The sequence below is a fragment of the Pholcus phalangioides genome, unplaced genomic scaffold, assembly GCF_987345545.1.
Source record: "Pholcus phalangioides strain wild (caught in Gottingen) unplaced genomic scaffold, Ppha-v1.0 ptg000031l_1, whole genome shotgun sequence".
Classification (NCBI taxonomy): domain Eukaryota; kingdom Metazoa; phylum Arthropoda; class Arachnida; order Araneae; family Pholcidae; genus Pholcus; species Pholcus phalangioides.
This window is the reverse complement of record NW_028301621.1, coordinates 438,566-464,487: the sequence shown is the minus strand read 5'-3', so window position 1 is coordinate 464,487 and position 25,922 is coordinate 438,566. Positions and strand designations below refer to the sequence as shown.

General features: G+C 35.7%; 2 protein-coding genes across 6 annotated transcripts in view; one reads left to right on the top strand and one right to left on the bottom strand.

Annotated features, from left to right (window-relative positions):
• The window catches only part of LOC149066962 (uncharacterized), an 86,217-nt gene that overhangs the window by 46,221 nt on the left and 14,074 nt on the right, over nucleotides 1-25,922 (bottom strand). For 4 of the 5 annotated variants that reach the window (XM_089252925.1, XM_089252928.1, XM_089252930.1 and 1 more), the window contains exons 4-8: nucleotides 21,749-21,858; nucleotides 16,447-16,550; nucleotides 14,423-14,543; nucleotides 13,104-13,169; nucleotides 5,830-6,569 (exon numbers count right to left, since the gene is read on the bottom strand). In XM_089252925.1, coding sequence (XP_089109051.1) covers nucleotides 5,830-6,569; nucleotides 13,104-13,169; nucleotides 14,423-14,543; nucleotides 16,447-16,550; nucleotides 21,749-21,858 — 1,141 coding nt within the window. The remainder of the gene's footprint in view (nucleotides 1-5,829; nucleotides 6,570-13,103; nucleotides 13,170-14,422; nucleotides 14,544-16,446; nucleotides 16,551-21,748; nucleotides 21,859-25,922) is intronic. The other variant, XM_089252931.1, reaches the window with a different exon arrangement.
• The window catches only part of LOC149066961 (uncharacterized), a 56,431-nt gene continuing 51,063 nt past the window's right edge, over nucleotides 20,555-25,922 (top strand). The window contains exon 1 of the mRNA XM_089252934.1: nucleotides 20,555-20,894. Within this exon, the coding sequence (XP_089109060.1) occupies nucleotides 20,733-20,894 (162 nt within the window). The 5' untranslated portion in view covers nucleotides 20,555-20,732. The remainder of the gene's footprint in view (nucleotides 20,895-25,922) is intronic.

The following is a 25,922-nucleotide window of genomic DNA, read 5'->3' as shown; positions in this document are numbered from 1 at the left end:
GAAAAATCATTCAAACTTCTAATAATTAATTAAAATAAAAAGTTTAGTTATGTAATTAACACTATTCCCATATTTAATTAGCGGTAATTAAATAACATAACAAAAACCAACTTTTGCAATTTAATTATTTTTTGCTTAACTCAATGGATTACAAAGGTTTATTGACAAGGTCACTCATGGACTTCTATTTGTATATGCTTTTTGATGACATACTGGTAGCCTCGAAATCACCAGAAGAGCACATCGAACATCTCCGGTTGTTATTCCATTGTCTGCAAATACACTGCCAGCCACCGTAAATGCAACACCCTGAAGGAAGCATGCAAATAATATGAAATTTACAACATGCATTAGCGGAGGTGAGATATGCAAATGATTAGAATTTCAGCGCAGACGAACATCACGTGCGCCTGTGGCGCGACTTCAAAGTGCTATTTAAGGCTTGGAGATTTCGACGATTTGAAGTACGCCAATTGTGTTTTTCTTGTGGTTTTCTCAAAAAAAAAAGATCAATTATGCCTCGTAGAAAACAGCGATCATCTTTTGATCAAGTATCCGAGTTCGACAGAGGAAGGATAGCGGCTGGCCTACCGAGATTGTGGATTATCTTTCAGGGAAATCGGTAGTCGTGTTGGACGAAACCAAACAACTGTAATGCGGATATGTGATCGTTGGATGCAGGAGGGTACGACGGACCGACGTGTTCGATCGCATCCACCTCAGTGCACCACTTCACGTGATGACAGGCGTATTGTGCGTATGGCAGTGACGGATCGCTCAGCCACATCACGAACCATAGCACAGCACATTCAGTCTGTACCACATCATCCAGTGTCTGCGCGTACCATTCGATGCCGTTTACAGCAGAGTGGTCTGTCCGCAAGACGTCCATTGCTTCGTCTACCCTTGATGCAGAACCACAGACGTCTCCGCCGCCAATGGTGCGATGAAAGAAGGATGTGGACGGCACAATGGAATGAAATTGTCTTTACTGATGAGTCACGCTTCTGTCTGCAACACCACAATGGTCGGATTCGAGTCTGGAGACACCGTGGAGAGAGGATGCTGAACAGCTGCGTTATGCACCGCCACACTGGTCCTGCACCGGGTATTATGGTATGGGGCGGTATTGGATATCACTCTCGCACTCCTCTAGTACGCATTGCCGGTACTTTAAAAAGTCAGCGCTACATCTCTGAGGTGTTGGAGCCAGTTGTCCTTCCTTACCTTCAGGGCTTGCCCACAGCCATATTTCAAAACAGGATAATGCGCGACCACACGTGGCACGCATTGTCCAAAGGTTCTTCGTCAATGCCAGATTGAATTGCTTCCCTGGCCAGCTCGCTCTCCGGATCTTTTGCCGATAGAAAACATGTGGTCCATGGTTGCTCAACGATTGACCCAGATTACATCCCCAGCTGCCACACCAGATCAACTTTGGCAACGCATGGAAGCTGCTTGGTCTGCTGTACCCCAAGAACACGTCCAAAGTCTTTTTGAATCAATGCCGAGGCGTGTGGCAGCGGTGATCTCCAACAATGGCAGCTACTCTGGCTACTGATTTTGGCAGGAACCACACTTCACAGAAGTCTATAAATTTAATCATTTGATGCTTGGTCAACATGTTATCTACAAAATAAATATTGTTGCGATATCTCTTGTCTTTCTTGGTGTTGCAATTTGGGTGGCCAGCAGTGTATATGGCCTCAGCATCAAGCCTTCTAAATGTGCATTTCCTACATTTTAACAAAAACCAACTTTTGCAATTTAATTATTTTTTGCTTAACTCAATGGATTACTTCGTGTTTGAAAAAATTCTTTTAATGCTATTATTAATCATATAATATAAAGATGATTTTTCTCTAGTTACTTTCAGTATGCTTAATTAGGAAGCTATTTTGCAAAAACTATAATAAAAATTAGGTGAATATAATGCATTTAACGAAGCATAAATAATGCATATTAATTAGTGATGATTTACTATATACACGGTGATTATAACTAAGGTTCTGATTTCAAAACGCTGTAAAAAAAGAACCATTGTCAAAATGACTTGAAAATTGACATGAATATTTCTGAAAAAATGGAATTTTATTTGGTGAAGGGCAAAAAAATACTTAAAAATGTAAAATTAATGACATCATCCAACACTTGCGAAATTTGCTTGCAGAATGGAAATGATAGCCAGTCATGGCAAAATGATAACTTAATTATAGCATTACACATGGAATGGAAACATCACAAAAAACGAAGTAATTGAACAAATAACGACAACTTACTCAAGAAATGTTAAATATGTTCTCCACCGTGTTCTGGCTATGAGGTGAAAGCACAAAAATTCTTGTTCAACAACAGATTAGAGTATGCTATGGTCATGATGTGGATGTGCTTGCAATTCACCTTTATTAAACCAAACACGCTCGCACGTTAATATTCCTGAGGAACTTCTAACATATATGGGGATGCGCTGGAGATTGCAATTCACCAATGGCTTCACAACATTTTGAAGTGCCCCCTCCCCCCACAGCCAGAAGTTGCAAGGGTTAAGATGCATCCTGTTATTGTCAAAATGGGTCTTCAGCAGCTGCTTTGCTGGTATTGCAATGTGCATTTGGTAGAAGTTGTTCTATTCACACATTGATGCTGTGGAAGTGCTGAAATGATGTGGTTGCACAAAATAGATTATACTGCTGGCCAAGTACAGCATCATCTACTTGCACATTTTGCACTACTTGCACTTTTTTCTTTTGCGAAATAAATTTCCACTGCTTCAGGAGTATCCATGCAAATTTTCAAGTCATTCTGACCAGTACTTATTGTATAGTTTTGGAATCAGAACTTTAATCATCCTGTATATAGCTGATTATTTTTCATAAATCTGTTACTACTATACAGTAGAACCTTGATTAATTGGGCTTAACAATGTGAAAGTATAAAAAAAACCCTGTTGAATATTAAGGCTGGGTGATATACAGTGTGAGATGTGCTACTTCTTATGGGGGAAAAAAAAATTAAAATGCCTGTGAGGTAGTGTAACTACTAGTACACTAGTCTTTGTCCTTTAGGGACAGCTGGTGTCTTTATTGGATTATAGGACCACCTGCCCCTAGCATGATGGTGTCACTACTGTTGCTGCTTCTTTGTGAAGGGAAAAAGAAACCCTGTGAGATAATACACCACTACATTTAGATGTGTGATGCAATCCTTATTCATGAATTTGCTTAAGATATAGAGCATCAGAATGTAGCCAAAGGTTAGAAAATGCGGTAAGAATGAGAAATTTTGGCTTCTGTATATAACTTTAAATAACTAAGATATTTCATATGAAAAAAAAAATATATATTCAGGCCACTTTTATGAGACTTTTTGAAAAAAAACCCTTATACCATCTTATGCCATTTAAAGATATACCATCAGAATGTACCCAGAGAATATAAAATGTGATAAAAATGAAAAATTTTGGCTAATAATAAACCAATATGATATTTTTCAAGGAAAAAATGATATTGAAGCCACTTTTATTTGATTTTTTGAAAAACACCAAACTGGGTTTTTAAAAAAAACAATGTCGTTTAAACCAAACAACCCTGCCACGAATGAATAAAATTAACTTGCAATTCTCTAAGTGAAAGTGAAGTATCATTATTTTTGCAATGTTCTTTTTATAATTTCTGTATCATATTATGTCGCACAAAAGATGTGAGAAAAGCTACACCCTGACACAATCTCACTCTGCACACGTCCTCGTGGGTTGTATATATATGGACGACTGGCAACCTGACTCCTGTTTTCTTTGTATTAGAGCACCTATGGCAAAATATCCTCTCCATAACAAGTCCTGCGGGTTCAATCTGTGCAAATGAACCCGGACCCACACTTGCTGTGCTGAACTACTCAAAATCTATTTTTAGCCCACAGCGTAGGGTGATTTTTACCGTGAAAATAATTTTTTACGTTTGGGCAGTGCATTAGGTAGGTCCAAAACCACTTACCAGATATGTAGAACCAACACCAGGCCCTTCTAGAAGAGGAATTTCGCATAATCCTCATACTTTTCATATTTTTTGTAGTCTGATATTAGATACTTTTTATTTGTCTTATCATGCTTTAATGTCAGTGTGGATCTTAAGCTTGTCATTGTCTCTAACCTTCCAGTAACTGCACATATGTAGGAGATAGGCAGAGGAAAGGAGAGCACCTATTTCCTACATATGGGTGCCCGCTGGAAGGCTAAATTTGATCACAGACCCCTTCAAGTCCAAGTTTGTCTTCTCTTGCACGTATAGTATAGAACCGAGCACGCCCAGGCTCTGTTGCTTTTGTGATATAAGCTCATTGATCGTGGGCGACCACAGATGGAAAAAAACTCAAACCGGAAAGCTGGCTGGGACCAACATCCCGCCAACCCCCAAGCAGCACAACCACACCCCCACACCCAAACCCAGGGCCCATCACTGCGGACACAATCCCCCCTCAGCCCTGCCGGCATGGCCTACAACGCCCCGCGAAGGGAGACCCCGACCCTCCACTGCGGACACGAGAGAGAACCCGCCACAGGACGGCGACACCACCCCCACCAAGAAAAACACGGACGCCTCGCAACAAGGGCCCCAACCGACGTGCCACTCCCGACCACGCACGAAGCCACCCGACCGCCAACACCCATTCCCGCCCTCCCTGCAACCCCCCTAACGGTCCGCCCCGCCACCCGAGGAGCCACGTGCGGGCACGTATATAAGAATTTATCGTTACGGTAAAGATCAACGAGATTTCAAAACAAATAACGAAAATAAGTAAAATACAGCAAGAAACCCAAGAGACCCAGTTTTTTGGGGGAAAAAAAGAAAGGAAAATATAAAATTTACAGAAAAAAGAATTTCCATAGTTTTGTGAGTATCTCTTGTAGCTCCATAATTAAGTGTGGCTGTCCGTAGAAACTATGAACAATTCGTAGCAGTCGGCAACTCTGCATAAGGAAGACTAACTTGTTCATTTTACTCCCACTTGAGGATGTCAACCTTTGCTAACTCAAAATTTTAGCTGACGTTCAAAGCTTCATGTGTCGAATAAGCTCTCTCATAAACTTTATGCCAGTTATTTGAATATTCACTGGCATGGTGACACTTTTTTTAACAAATATTTTTCCTTATTACCCCCCCCCCCCAAAAAAAAAAAAAAAAAAAAAAAAAAAAAACAACAACAGAACGTCTAGTATTGTTCTGCACCAGGCCTTCTCAGATAACTGAAATTACTACAGTAAAAATACCCACAGAAAAGTTTTCTGCACAGATTTCCTTTTTCTTATTTTCATATTTTCTTATTTTAGAATCTTCCTTAGATTGTTCTGCAATCAGTTTTGATATCAGTTTTATTCTGCTTCAAGACTCACTACCCTCATTCACAAGAGAAGCTACCGTAGGCCTATTTATATGTCAACAAATTCTGTTCCCAATTATACAATACAACTCATCTATACTTTTCATATTTTCATAGGCAGAGATACAAGGAATTATGGAGGGTGAGGGGGGGACCTTGGGGTTGACTGATCTAATATATGATACATGGCATTCAGCCTCTCACTCAATTTCCTGATCAGATGTAGGTAAAGTTTGTCATTTCCCAATGGGCTTTCTACAGCCAGATATTGTGACTCTGGTTAACCTTGGTCTGGCTATGTACACCAGTTGATAAAGGCTTGGTTAAATCAAAGTTCTGCTGTATTTTTGAAATGTGGCAAACAGAGGTTTTTTCCAAATACAAAATCAATACATTAATTTTTTGTGATACTGAGACTTATTTTAATAGAAATATAAAATCAAAAGTACTAACTTTGAACGCTTTGACTTTTTTTTCTCATTGCCCTCTGAAGAAGTTCGAGACCTTTTTGCACCTTCTGCTTGTTCAGTTTTTATGATCACATCTGGAGAAGTTTTCTTGGAACAGTCACCAGTGAGAAAACTCTCATATATGCCGCTGAACGTCAGCGAGGAACTGGAAGCTTTAGATGAGCTCTTATTGTCCACAGCAACAACTGTAGTTTCACTCTTTTCCAATTCGGATGAACTATGGCTTTTGCTTACAGCGTTGCTGTTTTTCTTCTTCTTCACTTTTGGTTCACTTATAAAAAGACTCGGACTTGAGTTCGAACTAATCTCTTTGAAACTGGCAGTGTTGAATTTGTTGCTATTGATTGTGTTTTTTGTGGAATGGCTGTTTTCAGTCAGTTTCCCACACTCGATGCTGTTCGACCCACTTATGCTGCTCAGAGTGCTGGTGCTGCTGTTGCTGTCACTGTGATGCACAGGTTCGATGGACGATAAAGGTGGCATGGTACTACTACTATCCTTAGAAGCGACTGTGGATGTCGAGGATGATGAAGATGATGATGAAGAGGCAGCACTAGCAGCAGAAGCAGATGACTGTTGCTTGGACTTCTTTTCAGAACGACTACTTTTCTTCTCTTTTGCTTCTGAACGAGGAGAACATTTCTCTGGACTAGGTTCTGGTGTTGCATTGTCTGCGGGAATGGGCTTGAAAGCTGGAATAGTCTTGATGCTACTGACTTTCTTCTGCAAGAACAAAAGAATCAACATAATGGTTTCACTGAAAAGTTCAATATCAAAATAATGAATTTTTATGCAAATGACCCATCAAAAATTCAGTTGAAATTAGGACATGTAAATTTCAAAGGAGGCAGTTGAATATGAGAAATCTGGTTTTTCTTGACTTAGTTGTACATTATATCAAGGCTTGAAAAATACCAGGCACCAGGTAGATATGGTGACTAAAAAAAATGGGATGGGAACCAAAATTTTCTATGCATGATCATTTAATAGAAGTTTTGGGACCTCCTAACTTGGGAAGAGGGATCACCAAGTCCCCGAAAAGTAAAAAAAATATTTTGGATTATCTTTTAAAAAAAATTCTTTACCCCTAAAATACTGAGCTGGCACCTGAACTTTTTTTACAATTCATCAAGCCATCCATTATATATTCATTTATTTGTGGTATACCATATGGACTGTGACAAGGCTGATCCATAAACTTGTTTAATCCCAACAACTTAAAGGGGAAAAAAGAGGGGGAGAGAAAAGATTTACTTCTATAAGCAAGGACCACATTAGTCATATCACTGACTCCTGGGCGAATCAATGCATTTGAGTCAAGTATAAGACTCTCACAATTGGTGTCATAGAAGGCTTTCCATTGGACTCGCCATACACCAATGACCCCAGAAGCATGCCATTGCATCAAGGCAAATCTTCCAATGCATTCTTTGCTCAGGTTTTACAGAGTACATTCATTACATGTTGTATTTCTGAGGTTGAAAGATAGGCACCAAGTCTTATTGACTCTTATGGTTAAACAAAATTAAAGAGAAATATTTACTACTCTGAGCAGATCTCCTTAATAATTGGTTCTCATTAGCAAAATTCTACTGCACTTCATAAATTTTAGGAAGACTGTCTTCATAAAAACAGATAAAATGAAAATGTTGACAAATGAATGAAACTAAATAAACATATCAGAACCTCAAGGAAAAATGATTTTAACAAGAGCCTATATATCTAGCCTAAGCTAGAAGTTCTCAAAATGTGCATCATGGTGAGCTGGTGATATTGACATGTACTTCATTGGTGCTTTGAAGTGGTTCTTTGTTAAACTTTTCTGGGGAGCCATGGATAACTATTGACTAGAGTCAGGGAGTCACAGGTGATAAAAGTTTGAAAAAAGTTGACTTGACTGCTTAAACGCCGAACTATCAACAGAGTTACATTTTGTTCTGAAATTTGGGATTCTGGGTTTTTTACATGCCTATTCAAAGATCCAATTTTAAATTTCAAGAAAAAATGTTTTTGTTTCCTACGTTGCTCAATAAATGGAACATTGGCACTTGGAGAAAGGTGAAAGCAGAAACTGGTGCTACCTATAAGTTATACTTGTATGATGATATTTCTGGAGTATCATTATATACACTATCTACCAATAAGTATTTGGACACCTGTGATAGAAAAGAAAAACTAACTTTATTCAAAATCAATAGTTGGTAGAGCCTCCACGAGAGGCAATTACAGTGTGAACCGTCCGGGGCATACTTTCCCCAAGTCCTTGTGTGACGGCTAGTGGCGTTCCACTCGGCTTGGAGAAGACATGTCAGTTCCTTCACCGATTTTGGACGAGTAGGGCACCCCTTAATTCGGCAATCCAACTCGTCCCAGAGGTTCTCGGTAGGGTTCAGGTCTGGGCAGGCCAGTCCATTCGATGAACCCCATTGGCACCATACCAAGCCTTGGTTAACCTCGCAGTATGACAGCTGGCATTGTCGTCCTGGAAGTAACAGGGGTCCACCCCGTAAAACTGCCACAACGTAGGAAGCACATTGTCATCCAAAATAGCGCAGTAGCAATCGGTGTTGAGCTTACCATGAATGGGGACCAAGGGTCACAGTCCATACCAGGAGAAACACTCCCCAGACCATAATTCCACCTCCGCCGAACTTGACTGTTGGCACAATGCATTCTGGCAGGAGACGCTCTCCAGGCAGACGCCAGACCCAGACCCTGCCATCCGAATGGTAGAGGGTGAACCTTGATTCGTCGCTCCAAAGAACCCGTTTCCACTGATCTACGGTCCAATTTCGATGTGCTTTGCACCACATTAACCGAGCAACGCGGTTGGACTTTGTGATCAAAGGCTTATGGGCAGCAGCACGACCATGGAAAACCAATCAGATGTGCTTCCTTACGGATGGTATTCATTGAAACAATACTCCCGGATGCCTGTTGAAACACCTCGCGGATGAGGGCCATCAGTTGGGTGCGGTTCTTCCAAATTTCTCTGGACAGCACTCGTCGGTCTCTATCTCCCAGTTTCGTTGGTCTGCCGACTTGGGGCAAATTCCGACAATCACAGCTCACCTTCCACTTCTTAATCACATAGGCCACTGTCGATTTTGGGTACTTCAGCTCGCTAGATATGTCCCTTAAGGATCGGTCATTTTTGTGATACCCAATAATTATACCTTTCTCGAAATCAGAGAGCTCCGAACTGCGCGGCATCTTGCATGCGACTAATGCGATGTTGTTTCCTACACTATATATACTGGCGGAGGGCGTGACGTATCTCAGGACCGCAGATATCGTCATTTGCATAGGTGTCCAAATACTTATTGGTAGATAGTGTATAATAAATAATTTTGCACTTTATGCCAACAATTCAAAAAACACGTACCTATATTATTTATCCTAAAAAGAAATATTTACTGATAATTCATGATTCATTTCTAATGTTCATGATAATATGGGAACACTCTCGATTAACTTATTTTTCACTTAGCTAACATACTCAATGCTTTTTTTGGTGAATAGCACACCATCCTTACATTGCAGACAGAATATAATGTCTATCAAGTGAGCTGACATCTATTCCAGTTACAGTAAGGCTTTGTATGGATATTCACACAAATTCTCTTCTATTTGTAGAGGACTTATAACTTTATTTGAAATTCTAAATTAAAAAATTTTCACACCCAACCTGTTTCTCGTACTTCATTATGTATAACCCAACATGACATGAATAGCATGTTAAAAGCATTGCTGAACAACTTCTACCACTATTTAACTTCCAAGCTGTTTGCATATCACATCAACACCATCCATTTCTTGATTATATTTTTCAAGATTTGAGACACAGTGGTACTTCTATTTCGCTTTTGTGAGCATATGACTATCTTTTCATATAAACAAATGGATCACAAATGTGATAGTTTAATGCACCACAACCGCCAACACAGCACAGAAAAATTAATTTTATGCACTGAATCATCGGATTTGTAATCTCCTTTGAATCCCATCTTGAAGAACAGCCTTCAGGAGGTTTTAATAATTTATTTTCATTTGATCATTTTTGTTGCACTTTGGTCATTTTCACGGAGGGCTAATTAGACTGAGACCTGGAACTTATTGTTGATTCCGAACGGCAGCCCTGTTTCATACTTATTGAGAAGTTGGTGTGCTAACCCCTTGATGTGGGACTCCCTGCAGTAGAAATCTTTTTCTGTGGTCCTGTCGGGATGCGAGCCGATCTCCCCGTTAAAAAGTCTTGCCACAGAGAGCAACAGGCCTACAACGTTATAAATATTCAATCATTACACTTCACTCACAATTTGAAGTATAGATGGCAGCACTGAAATATCATACACAACACTAGCTACACACTCAGACTGTTAGGTGCACTCACTTTGTTCCAGACTCTGCCACGAAGCTGGGCTGGAAGAGATCTCGGCAACAGGATAAGTCCGGTGGCAGAGACCCTGGCGTTCATTCATTCATTGTGGTCATGTCGCCATTTCTGTTGTACCTGTGTCAAGAAAGTTTCTGACAGGGACGAACCGGGCATCAAACTCGTGATTTCTGTAAACATCTTTGGTACTTCAGGCGAGTATCTTATCGACCTGGGCTACCGGGTCCATTAACTTTCATCACCACAAAATTTATCCAGCATTCCGCTGGAGCTGTTGTCACCAAATTATTTTTGAAAATGCTTTTTCATCTATGATCCAGGTTCAACAGAGGATAACTGGCATATATTTCAGTTTAATTAACTAGTCTACCATTCGAAAGAGTGTGGGAAAAAATAAAAAAAAAACCACCTAAACACAATTCAACCCAAACAGCTCATTCTTTTGCTCAGAATCTATTCTTAAACAGAATTTGCCCCTCTGCACATGATAACTTAAAATAAATAAATGTCCAAACAACAACATCGAAGAAGCTCAACACACATCAGATACCGGCAGTGAATCCTACTGTCTTGAAAGACTAATGCTTTCAAGGTTGATAAAAAACTAATTTTCCATAAATGCGAAGTGCATTTTTGAATGCACATAGCATGTTCATGCGTAACAATACAAAGAAACTGATTGATTTACATCGATTGATATAATGCTGTAGTAAACACACACGAAATAATTTTAAATTTACTTGAAAATTGAAACTTTGGCAAATGTTAATCGAAATGCAAAAAAAAAAAAAAAAAAAAAAAAAAAATATATATATATATATATATATATATATATATCAAATTCACAATTATGTTAAATGTTCATATTAATGTGAAGTTTCCAAAATTATCTAAAAAATACTTTGAATTCTCTTCTATATATGTAAAACCCCAGAAATGTTTGAATTAGTTTTTATTTGCAAAAATATAAAATAAAAATTATGTTCCATTTATGGAACATCGGCCGTTAAAAAGTTAAGCAATAAAAATAAAATTTTCTCAGCCTCATTCATCTTCTAGTCTATCACTGTAGGACAAATCGCAATTGTTTTGCACTCAAAGAAAATAAGTTGTGTTGGAATATTTAGCGAGTATACCCTAAAAATGAAAGTGTCAAGGCTGGAAAAAGAAACAATGTAAACAAAATGAACTATATCAAGCAGTCCTGCATATGAGAAGCCAGTATCACAAAAACCTCACATAAAAACAATGGATATGTTGATCCCTTGGTATCGCAACTTTAACTTATTTGAAGAAAAATTCAGATTCTAGTTTACGAAGTTCTGATATAGAGCATCATATCGATTGGTGAGGGACAATACAAGGTTATGGTGTCGCAGGGAATTTTTCTGTAATAGGGTTGTTAATAAATGGAATAGCTTACCCCCGGAGGTAGTAAATTGTAACACAATTGACACGTTTAAAAAGAAATACGATAAACATGTTGGGGTAAATCGAGAAGCTATCCAATCTTAGAATAAGACAACCATAATTATTCTTTATGGGCGTTGTATAATATTTTATCATGTGTATATATTGTTTATAATTTGTGTTAACTGCATTTTTAATTGGGTTGCTGTATTTTTGAAATATATGACATCCATATTTTTATGGGCATCTTTTTATCAGCCACCCCGTTGGGCATTTCGCCTGTTGTGGCATTGTATTTGTATTTGTACTATCACAGCAAAGGATGAATGTCTAATAAAATTTACACTGCACAATAGTGTGAGAAAAAGTGAGTTTTGAAGTTCACATTGAAACACAATTGTTTGACTTCAAATAAGACCAATTTTTTTTAAAGCTTGAAGCACACAATTGATCAAAAACAAATGATTAAATATTTTCATAAATACTAGAGAGTAATTTTGACAGAAAAAATTTCAAGTCAGAAAAAGCAAAAGCTTTCTTAGCACAAGGATGTTTCGTTTTTTATTTACACAACCCCTATTTTTTTTTTTTACACTGAACTGATTCCCTCATCCACAATTAATAAATTTCTTCCCAATTTACCAACAGCACGACAAAATTTTCATGACATGTATTTGAAAATGTTTTCATGAAATGGTTCGACTAATGTGTATTTGATATCACAAAATTTCACAGGGAAAAAATTATAACTTCTGAAATTGATTATCCGTTAAATTTTGTAACAAACTGATTAGTTATACACAGGGTGTCTATAATTAAAGTTCTCTGGTTTGAGCTATCTACAGCCATGACTATCCATCAGATAGATATTAAATTTTGGGAATCTCTTAATGAAAAGGTAAGCAGAATGTTTAAAGGCCCTTCCAAGACTGAAAATCGTGCCACACTTCTAGTGTGGAATCACTGTTTCCATAAGAGAGTTTCATGAGCAAAGCATGATGTTCTTGTAAATGGGATGCCATATTTATTCATGAAGAAATGAGGTTCTACTGGAAAGATGTTTAGATACCCAACCACAAAACCTCAACAAATGGGTCACCTCGCTGCAAAAATTAACATGTGCGTTAATATTCATATAAGAGAACACCCTCCAGTGATAAACGATGGAATTAACTTTTCGTTTAAACGTTTGTTCTTCCCAATCTTTCCATTAAAGTATGTCAGAATTTTTTTTACCTTTCAGATAAATAGTTGCAACTGTAGAAAGCTCAAAATAGAAGAACTTTAAATGTATGTACCCATATATAACTACTGCTTTCACACTAACTGCTGGCTGAGTCAATTTTAGACAACTAACAAGAAATTTCTAATTTTCAACATTTGCCAATAAAATTACACCAAAATTTATATATATTCAAAGGATTTCAGTATATTCAAAGTTTGGCCTATACCAGAGGTTTCCAATGTTTTTCTGTCCAACGCACCCTTAGTTTCTCAATAATTTTTTCACCGCACCCCTAGGGAAAAAAAGAATGTAAAGATAAAAAATAGTACCTAGCACTCGTTCGAAAATATATTTCATTTTGTTTTTAGAACCATTATTAATGCTTAATGTGAAACCTCTGACATTTTTTTTCAAAAGCAAAAAATATAAATGTCAAATTTCTCAGTTAATGCCACAATCGACAGAAACCATTATAAAAAAGGAGGGAAAGGGGAAATTATTGGTCACGCTACATGAGCTTTCATCACTGAATGTTACTTGATTCGAATATATATACCAGATATAAATTTTTACGAAAAACAGGAAATTTTTTTTGTGAGTTAATATTTGTAGTATAATATTAGAGCCAATCAAATGGAACCCATTCAAGTCAACTTATTAAGGCAAAAAAAGGTGTTTATAGAATTGAACTGTTTGACAGATTGAACTGAACAATCAATGAGTAAGCCAGACTACATTTATGTTAGTTAGAAAAAGTCAAAACTGGCATTCAGACACATATCTAAACTCTTAAGAAGAAGGCTAATAATAGCTGTAAAGAAGGAATTTTGTTGGTCCTATAGAATGGTGCATTGGTAAAGTTGCATAAAGCCATCAAGAATAAGAGTGCATACACATTACACTGATGTTATTTGATTTAAGTGGTCAGTCTCATGTAGTGCAGTGTGCAGTAGCCTCAAGGAAACTCAGCAAACATGTATTTTCATGTGGCATGATTTTTTTTATTCAAAATGCTTGCTCACAAGTCTCTTGGAGACAAGATTGGGACTATAAGATGGGTTGTGCAGAACTACTGTGCTAAAGTACCTGACACAATATTCAAATATGACAACAAGCATTATCATACAACAAAACCCCACAACGCAAAAGCAAGCTAGGTCCCATATTCTTAATGGCTTTATGCCTAATGTGTCTTTGTAACAATCTAAGTTCTTCGCAGACAGTATGAACCGTTCTCTTCCAAGAGGTTGGCTATATCCCTGAATACCTCTACAATGACTTCTTCTAATGAACGAAAATATATTCTGACATTCTTTCACACTGCTTTGTTTAATTCTGCCTCAATACACTTTTCACTTATTATTAATGAACAGGTTTCATTTGATCATTCCAAATACATTTCTAAGAGATGTAGTGACAGGTTAGAAGTAAATTACAGAGGAAAAATAAATCTAAATATGTGCATAAATAAAATATAGTTGAAAAAGTGAAATTTTCACTTGAATTAAGGAAAAAAAATTTATAGCAAACCATTTCTTATCTTACATAAGAATACTTGATGCGAGTTCTTACTAGCTTCTGATAATGATTGTGGCAGTATCCACAATATTTCACATTGTCCATATAATTTCCGGCTTCCTCACACAACAGACCTGCTGCTTGAGCACTGAGAAAGGGGAAAAAATATCAATTTTATATTATATATTAACATTTTGGAATTATTTTACATGTAATAATCACAAGATGTGATTAAAAAGTTTCTGAATGTTCCAAACTCATATCACATGTAAACCAAATGATTTTTAAAATTTTTAAATCACCACTTTGAATCAGTAATTCCTATATTTCCAGAAATTTTGAATAATTTCAATGAATTAGTTGAACAAATTTTCATTTAATTTTTTTAAACTTATTGTGTGACATTACAGTAATAAGTAAATGGGAGATGGTAAGGTGTTCACATTTATTTACACAATTAGGGTGAAAATTATTAGTTACTTAGATGAAGATACAGGCTAGTCAAATAAATTCAGTTTTTCTCAAAATAAATTGTAGAAGAGGTATCCTGTAGGCCATAGCAACAGGAGATGGATAAATCTATTGCTTGACATGCCAGAGGAGCCTAAAAACTTTGATCGGGCATGTACTATTTTCAACAATGCACCTCATTTAAACTTTTTCCGGAGGGAGGGGGGGGGGACGCAAAGCGTATGTACTCAATGTATGTATATATATATATTTGTGTGTATATATATATATATATACCATTTTTTGTGTATTTTCAAAAGCCGGGGGGGGGGGGGGGCACAACAGCCTGACCTGACACTAGCCTATAAAATATTGATTCAGGCATGTAATACTTCACACGCATGAAGGCCTTACACGCTATGGCCCTCAGGCTATGCAAATTTTTGGGATATATATTTCTTGTATATGTATAGCAATGCTTCCCATAATTTTTATTTTATGTGCAAGGAATTCTTTTCTCTGTATGAGGCAAGGTAATTTGCCATAATCATCAATGGCAAATTTTGGGATTTTACATACACAGAGCCACTTTTACTTTGTGTGGTCTTGCATGCTCACAGCTTACAGGGAATGGTGACTGTGTAAACAGATCCTAGTATCTGGATTTGAATTTTGTACAGGCATTGAGGAAATAGGCAATTGATCATCGTTGAGAAGAGGAATAGTCATAGCCTTGGGAAAGTTGAACTCGACGGAAACAGTCACATTACTTTTTTACAGTCAAATCCTGTTACAACAAAAGCCAAGAGACCGGAGGAATCACTTCGTTAAAACGAAATTTCATTACAAAGGAATTCTAGGTTACCTAGCATTATTCCTATGCAAACTTATTTGGGGGATTAGAAAAGTGTTCATTAAAACAAGATTTTCGCTATAACGGTATTCGTTAAAACAGGATTTGACTGTATCTCACATACTCGAGGAATGAGACAAAGGAGAGAGAGGCAACTCTACAAGGTGCATGACTCAAACAAATAAATTTGTTTTTGCCTGTAACTTCTATCTGTGCTGATTAGTCATTTTTTTCTCCCTCTTTAAAAAAAGAATAGTTTGTGTGGAGGGATCATCACCGCCGCATCTTTACCCTTCAGAACCCTTCTTGTCCATTTTCTCTCTAACCTCCTCTTCCTTCACTATGCACAAACATCTCTTCCTCTAAACCATGCAATTTTTTCTTCCTAATCACAATTCTTGTACATCATACTTCTTTGTCCCAGTATGTGTGCAGCCTAAGTCATGTAACTAGGCTCTATCAGCAAATGACAAGAAAAAAAAAGTAACTGCATTTTTTTTCGCATGGTTCACCTTTATTTTTGCTTTCAAAATGAGTAAAAAATCAGAACAAGCAAAGTGTTTGCATGAAGTTTTGCCTTCAATCACACCTTGTTTATGCTTAAGCATATAACTTTCTCAACTTCATCGAAAATTCCACCTTTTCTTTGCTAGATAAATTGATGTCACTGATACCATGGAGTAAAAGCTAAAGTGAGCGTGTTTTATTTCTTGAAAAAAATAAACATATTTATAGAAAGAGAACATACCATGTGACATGGAAATACTGTTTGCATCCTGCCTTATTGCATTGCATGCAGGCACCTACAGAAGCTTTGCTCTCTTTACCCTGATCTTCGCATATGTAACACGACTGCAACAAAGAAAACATATATGAACACCAGTTTTCCAACTGTATAGTAACCATACATCTATTTATGTAAACAATTATAATTATAGAGATGTCAAATTCTCGAGAATATTCTCATCGAACAGAATATTCAAGAATATTCTCTGGTAGGACTACTATTATAAATAACTTGAGAATATTCTTATAAGTTCTTGATGAGAATATTCTCCTGTTATTTATAATATAGTTACATAAAACACCCTTGAGAATATTCACTGGAAGGACTATTTTCATAAATTACTGAGGAATATTATTATAGAAAATAATAAGAATTCTGAAGTTATTAATAATAGTCTTTCCAGATTATTAATAATCTCCTTGATGAGAATATTCTTCAGTTACCAAAATCTTTCCAGAGAGTATTATCAAGAATATATGTATTAATATGTATTATACTAAATAATCTTGATAAATAACTTGAGAACAATTATTATTTTTAATAAGAATATTCTCTAGTAATTTATAATAGTAGTCTTTTGAGAGAATCATTCTCAAGAATATTCTCTGTCCCCATCTCTCTTCCCATCAAAAAGATGAATATATTGCAGTTTGTAGTAGAGATGTGAGGTGAGAATATTTTCCTGGATGTAAAGATTGGAGAATAATCGAGAATATTCATTTTTCTTTTAAATAATTTAATTTTTTTTTTACTAATTTTATTCATATTGTGAAATATAAATCAGTTTTCATTGCCTGAAACATTTACAACAAAACAATTTTTGGTGTAATCACCCCCAATGACAACTTTTAGTTTGAGAATATTCTCAGATCATGAAGGAAGGTTTTAAAAGTTTGGTTATATAGATTTTACAAACCTTTAGATTAAAACCTTTAGAAATTTTAAAATTAGATAAATTTTCAGAAATAAGTTCACAACAAAAGAAATTAAACCAAAGTTGTTTGATACAGGAAGCTATTATTATGTAATCACCTTCATTCTAAGATACAGAACTGTTGTTTTCTTCAATGCACATACACTTAAATTCTATATCACTCACATTTCTTTAAAAGTTGTGCAATTCAGCCCTGTCGGCTTAAATTTCTTGCTTTCAAACATTAATATTGTGGTCTACAAACTTCAATATTCCCATCATCTTGACGGGAAGAGAGATGGGGACAGAGAATATTCTCTCAAAGGACTACTATTATAAATTATTAGAGAATATATTCTTACCGAATATAATAATTATTCTCAAGTTATTTATCCAGATTATTTATTATAAAACATGTTATTACATATATTCTTGATAAAACACTCTGGAAAGATTTCCGTAACTGAATATTCTCATTGAGGACAATATTTGAGAATATTCTCTGGAAGGACTATTATTAATAACTTCAGAATAATTTTTATTATTTTCGATAAGAATATTCCCCAGAAATTTATGAAAGTAGTCCTTCCAGAGAATATTCTCAAGGATATTATATGTAACAACATTATAAATAACAGGAGAATATTCTCATCTAGAACTTATAAGAACATTCTCAAGTTACTTATAATAGTAGTCGTACCAGAAAGATTATTCTCGAGAATTTTACATCTCTAGTTTGTAGACCACAATATTAATGTTTGAAAGCAAGAAATTTAAACCAACAGGGCTGAATTGCACAACTTTTAAAGAAATGTGAGTGATACAGAATTTAAGTGTGAACTTATTAAGTGAACTTATTTCTGCATGTGAACTTATTTCTGAAAATTTATCTAATTTTAAAATTTTTTAAGGTTTTAATCTGAAGGTTTCTGAAATCTTCATAACCAAACTTTTAAAACCTCTCATCATGATCTGAGAATATTCTCAAACTAAAAGTTGTCATTGGGGGTGATTATACCAAAAATTGTTTTGGTGTAAATGTTTCAGGCAATGAAAACTGATTTATATTTCACAATATAAACAAAATTAGTAAAAAAATTTAAATTATTTAAAAGAAAAATGAATATTCTCGATTATTCTCCAATTTTTACATTCAGGAGAATATTCTCAGAATATTCTCGTTCTCTGAGAATATTCTCACCTCACATTTCTATATAATTATATTCATTTCAACTGCTCATTTAATAGTTTTGTTTTCCACCCCCACCTTAAGCAAATTAGAATAAAAATTTATAGCTGATTCAAAACAGTTTTTCCTTCTATATTTCTCAGCTAGAGATTTACATGCTAACTGCTAGTGGAGCGTATTTTCAGTGGTAGCCATAAGCTTCTGCAGCTATCTTAATCAAATAAATGCCCTTTATTACATTCATCGTCAGTATAAATACAAAGCTTGAAACTTCTAGCACAGATGGTGAGACTAGGTCCAGAATTCACGGTCGTCGACTTCTAAGGGTTGCATTCAGGTCTGGTAAGCAGCCTATACAATGTCAAAGCTGATCAAAACATTCGCAAACTTCTTTGCCTCTTTTCTATGTTACTCTACCTGATTGTACAAAAATGAAGATATTGTTTTTGACTGATATTGATGGTTATTTTTACTAAGTCGACCCAGTTGAAACACAGCAGAAATAGTGTGTGATAAGGAAAATGAAATGATCTGTTGGAACAAAGTGGATTATCGAATTGATATGTGCCGAATGACAATGATGCAGTAATACATCCAAGCATTTAAATGTTTTGCGTTTTATATTAAAGCCACTGTCAAAAATTTAATGAATAGGCTATTAAAACCTGAAGGAAGTTGTTGGTTATGCCACTAATTTTTTTTTGTCTTCACACATGCATGGTATAGTGAGAGCCAGGGTTGGGCATTTTGCCGAAAAAAAGGTATTTTTTTCGGGACAGTGGCAAAAACTGGCAAAAATGGTTTTATGAAAAAAAAAAAAAACCCATTAGACTCACTGAGTATTATACGTAATTGAGACTTGAAATCATTACAACTTTATAATGTTGTATAGTAGAGTAATCTGGTGGAAAATACATTTACAAATATAGACACGGTCGGAGCGCATTATAATGATCCCACTTTATAGCGATCATTTCATTACAACTGCAGGTGATAAAAGTCCCTAACGCTTTCATATAACAACTATATTATTCCTTTTGATACAAAAACAACCCATTGTGTGGGACGATCTGCGTCACTATAATGAGCAGCAACTGCATAAACTTGATTGACTCACTAAAAAAAATAACCATAGGTAAATTAACTTGTCTGTAAGAGAACTCGTTACAAAAAGTGTAAATTCCTTCATTTTTACTCTTTCTTTACATTGGACCAGGGCTTGAAAAACCCTCACGCCATTTAGCACTGATGACCAAGAAAATGGAACCAGCACTTAAAATCTTCTATGAGCGAAAACCAGTAGGGATATCCCTTTTGGACACAGTACTAACAAACATGAAGACAGGGTTGTTTTTCCTCACTGTGGATATTCTTTAACCTCAGGGAGTTCAGCCTTGAAAAATTTAATGATAAAACACATGAATCCTTGAAGTCATGACTGAACTCTGAAGTTAAAAAAGAATATTTAAAGCCAGGGATGCAACCCCCCCCCCCCCCACATTTGTGCATACAAGGTCTGAAGGGGATGTGTAGAGAAAATCTCACATACACAGTAATGTATGCAAGATTTCCTGGGCAGTGAGGTTAAACACCTTTTTTCCTTCCCGGGAGGGAGGTCATTCTTTCTGCAAAAAAAAAAACCCACCATAATGTCAGATTAGGAAAGGTGAGAGGGTCCCCACGTATACTAGTGGTCTAAATTTGAGCCCGAGGAGAATAGCATCAATACAGTTTCATCTGAGAATTGATAATGATTTTTTTTTTTTTTAATTCACTTCACTGTTCTTTATCACACAAACTAGTTTTTTTTATCTATCCTGGAACAAGGAAACAATCTTCTTTTACACAGATGTATTGTGTGAAAATTTGTCCAATCAGAAGCTGGAAAAATGTGAGGTATAGGACTACAAGTTTACTTTTGAACCTACTGATTTATCAGCTTCATGCAGTTGTATAGTGTCTCAAGAGTAAGTTTAGCCATTGTGTTTCACTACTAGCTTTTAAACTTGACTGCATGAAATAATGTATAAAGGTGGAAGGAAACAAGGCCTAATTTGAGAGTCATTTCATAAGTTATCAGTGGATGGAAAAACTGTAGCAAAATGCAAAAATTGTGGAAATATTCAAAGCAATGAAGCAGCAAGGATGAGGCCGCATGTTTCTAACAGTATGAAAGAACTTCCAATGAATGTGAAGTACTTCCTTCATCAAGGGAGCCAAAAAAAATGTGGTCCTGGAAAAAGGCTTGATTCTGCAACTTTTGAAAAGACATGTGAGCCTCCACCTGGAAAGTTCATTGTTTACAAGGTAATATACATAACTATATTTCCAAAACTTCAACAGAAGATTAAAAAAAAATGATTTGATTGTTGCAAAACATTTTTATGTTAATTACTTTGAAAGTGAGCCATTCAAAAATTTGATCTATGCTCTGAAACCTAGCTATAAACCACCTTTGAGTAAAGAACTGGCAGATAGCCTACTAATGTTTTTTACAATGAGTGAAACGGTTGGTGAGGATTTCAGAGAAAAAGAAGGAACTCTTGTGATTGATGGGTGGAGTAATATCCACAATGAACCTATAACAGATTCATGCGCATCCAAGTTGATGGAGCAACATACATTATAGATGCAGAATACATGGGGAAAACAAAAAAAACCTGCAGAATTTTTGTCTAAAAATTGCAGTAAAATCATTGAAAATGTTAAAAGCAATGCAATTGCGAATATTGCCAAAAACATGGAAAAAATGAGATGTGAGCTAGAGTGTAAATTTGAAAATCCAATAGTATTATATGGCTGTGGAGCTCAATGGTTGAACCTCCTAGGGGATGACATCTATTATTGTCAGGATACTTTTAAGTGCAATTATTTTCCAGCAATGGCAAAAACTTGTAACTCCAAAATTTATTAATTGTTATACTAAAGTTTGTGTTCAAAACTATCTTGTTCGTATTTAGAAAAATAATAAAATGCACAATAATGCTTCACATGCATAAATGGGGGAAAAAAGTCAATTTTTGCCAGGAAGGTTTATACCATGATTTTTTCCAGCTACGGCAAAAACTTGCCAACCCTGTCTATTCATTTTATCCCCAATCTGTAGATTCAGTAATCATTATATGTGGCTGAATTAGAAAGATTCTCATATGGTCACTCACCTTGTTATATCTGTCCTGAGGAACCAACGTCAGTATTATAGGCTCCATCGTAGTAACGTTTCCAAATCTAACTTCTGGTATGTACAAAGCACAGACTACATGAGCCCAGCCTGTAATTCAATCATAACACAAAATATGCAAATCATTTACATAACAATGCTATTACACTAGATCATATTGATATTAGGGCTACTGCAAATAGAAACACAAAGGCCACAACAGGTAAATCGTCCAACGAGGTGGCTGAAAAAAGATGCTCGTAATAAAATATGGATGTCAAATATAACCAAAATACCATAACCCAATATGTCACCCATTATAAATCATGGAAGAAAAAACTAAGAATACTATGTAATATACTGCCCATAAAAAATTATTATGGCTGTCTTATCTAAGTATGTATAGCTTCTCAATTTATCCCCCTGTTCATTGTACACATCTTTTTAAACGTACCAATTTTTTAGAATTCATGACCACCGGAAGTAAAACACTCTGCGACATAACATGGAATTGTCCTTTGCTAAACCATACCGTTGTCCCCTTGTCAAAGCAGTTGATTGACAGTGTATTAATAACTCATGGTCCATACTATTTATTGCAGTTATCTATTATTAGTTGAAAATTTTAAATGCTTTGATCTTATTCCCCTCACACCTGCGTTCCCCACTAATGTGAACATATTCAAGAGATTAAGTCTTTCTTAATAGCTCAAGCCTTGTGTGCCAACAAGCATCGCTTTCTGCTCTGTACTCTCTCTCAAACAAGTCTATGTCTCTTTGTAGGTATGATCTCCAAAATGTTACGGTATACTACAGTCCCTGGTTTCCTGTGGTTCCCAACTTTGAGGCGCAAATGCGAGCCCGATCTCCCCATTAAAAAGTCTCGCCACAGACAGCAAAAGGCCTACAACAATAAATTATTAAATTATCACTCATAATTAGAAAAACTGGTGGCAGATGGCAGCACTACACATAATAAGCGTTAAATAGAAACAAACTTCACGTTAGGTTTTACTACACGTACATGCACATTACAACATGTACCAATTCGTTACAGGTTCCGCAGAGGAATATGGATGAGGTGCAGGTGTGGTTTAGTAATAGTGGTATACTCCGGTCCAGGATGAACTAATCCTTGGAAAAGTGGAAGAATGAGAGTTTGGGGGAACGTGACAAGACATTTTTATGAATGGAACCAAACATTTTATTAGATTTTTTGACCACCACTGAATGATGTTCAGAAAACCTAAGATGTTCATCAATAAGATTTCTCAAATCGGTGAATCTAGTTGCATCAGAGACAGTAATATCATTCAACTCTTAAATGAAACGTGGGTTGTTTGAACCAAAATGAGAGACTATGAACTTTTCAACAGTACATTCATTAGTCCATGCTGCAATCATATTCAAGTTTTTCTGGAGCATCTCCCTAAGAGTTGAATTCTTGACTATGCCCATTAGCTTCACATCATCTGTAAATTTGCTAACAATCTTGTTGATACCCTTATTGAGTATATCGATAAAAAGTGAAAAAGTATGGGCCCAAGGACTCTTTATTGGGAGACTCCACTCCTCACACCTGTCCAATCAGAAAAGTCCCCATTCATCATAACCCGTTATCCCTAAAGCACATTATGTTGAAATCTGTGACGTATGTCACAGAACAATCAGTGTCACTGCAGAACAATCTGGAAAAAATTTTAATAAAAATTTAGAATACACTATTAAGGGAATTACTATTGCAGAACATTTGCAGTCTGCCAAGGGTTCGTTGCAGAACAATGCAAAACATTCTGCTTTAGGGCCCATCGAGACCTATCTCTCAACCACGATTCTATCCAATTCAACAAGTTGTCCTCAATCCCAATCTCATGTAAACACTTCAAGAGTTTACTATGTTTTAGATTGAATGCCTTCTGAAAATCAAAACAAACAGCATTGATGTTTTTGTCTTTCCCCAAAGCCTTAGTCATATGGTTACTACTCAACTGTATATATGCACACTTCATACATATATATTTTCTTCTATGGATTTTCTAATAAATTGGTGTATGCAGGAACATATATTCTGAGTGTATGTGTGGCTCTGATGTATTTATATTATCAGAGAGATGCTTGTATGTGCTGCCATCTATCCTCCATATTTTGAAGAGAAAGTGACAAAAGCCTGAATTGTTGTGTTCTGTAAGTATCGTGTTGAGGGTCTGCCTGTTTACTGCGGAGAGGCTTTTTTGAATGGGAAAAACTGGTTTGCATTCATGTCTAGAAGTTGAAAACTGCAGAAAACTAACCAATAGAGTTAAAGATCTGGATCCCCGCGATGAGAGTCTAGCACGATGCCCATATGACAGCACTGATAAATCGATTAAAACAGCATTTTAAGATATATCTATCTCATTTCAATATTTTCAAATTCTTGACTGCTCTGGTGGACATGGATCTGTTATAACTCATCATTAGAGATATGCAAAAATTTAGCAAAAAAAACATTTTAAATAAGAAATTTTGCATTTATTCACAAAAAATGTCAAAATCAGAAATTATGCAATTATTTGCAAAAAAATTCAGATCAGAAAATTTTTTGCATTTATTCGCAACAACGAATTCCAAATGAGAAAAATTTCAATTTTGTTCACAAAAAAAAAACAAACAACTCCTCTCAAATAAACAAGCATTTAAAAACACAGCAGTATTACTGGAAAGTGTTAAAATACTTGGTATAAAGCTAACATTGCAGTAATGTATCTTTATTTTCTCATAATTTAACCTTATTTTTCAAATGCTTTTTACAGCACCCTTTTCTGAAATTCAAAAAAGTTGCATATATAGTTGAGTACATTTATAACATAAGCCTAAACAGCGGATATAACATGTGGTTGTGAAATCCTTAAAATTTGGCTTATTTACTCTATATTTTTTACCTCTGTTATAACATACTTTGCCTTAAACATACACTGTGGATATTGCAAACCCAAAAAAAATGGTCTTAACGAAGAAAATAATCCAGATATAACATACTGCAAAAAAAGCAATAGAAAAATAGTCAAAAACAGCGCTTTATGTACAGCATTCATTGTATGCGGGTGATATCTTGACGTTTTCTCAGAAAAAGACCTAAATTTTTTCAATAAACGAGAAATTATATGGCTGGAATAGTTACATTTCTCATCAACAGATGGCATTGAATATTATAATTAATAAACTTTAGCGCCACCTTGCAATGATACATATAACTATTTCGGCAATAAATTCTTTGTCATTTATTAAAATTCTGTCTTTCTGAGCAAAACTGTATCGTCTATGCTTTTCGAATTATTGAATTTTTGACTTGTTTTTATTACTTTGAGATCTTTTTATGGTCATGAAAGAAAAATTATTGCAAATCAACCAAGTCACTGTTGAAAAGCTCTGCTAATTTAAGTGTATTATTGCTTGGCAACGTGTATATGAAATTCATAAACATTCAGTGGGGTTATTTTTTTTTTAATTTTTCAATTGCACAATACTATCAATTTCAAAAGGAAAAACCGTTAGCATAAACTCAAGAAAATCATTAACATTTCCAAAAATGCCTGCATATTGTTGTGTATCTCGTTTTCTAATACATTTCCAAAACTTTTCAGATATCAATCAAAAACTATATTCATGATGTATTATATTTCAATTATGTGCTGCATAAGCTTATTTTGTCCATGACAATCTCAATGCATATTATGATACATGCATGTTATTGCTACATAAGCTAATTTCAACACCTCCCTTATAATATACACATCGGTTATTACACACACTTCTCGAATCACCTAAGGCAGTTTCTGAACCGCCGGGCCATGACATCAATTATATCGGGCGAGAGAATATATTCATTACCCTTTCATTCCTCAAAGCACTTCCATACGAATAACTAATTGGTTTATTTCACCACTATGGAAAATATTATTTGAATTTTTCAGTCTAAAAATCCTACAAGGGTAAAGATGAAAAACCTTCCTATAGGTTCTAGGACAAAAGCTTCCAGCTGCAACCGTAAATTATAGAAATTTGGAGAATCCCTCTTCCCCTATCGCACTGAAAATCACTCATTTTGTTACAAGGCCCCAAGGAAGGGAAACGTGTCTATGGTCACCGCCATATTTTTAATCAAATCTTTTTTTTCTTTCCGCAATTTTGAGTAT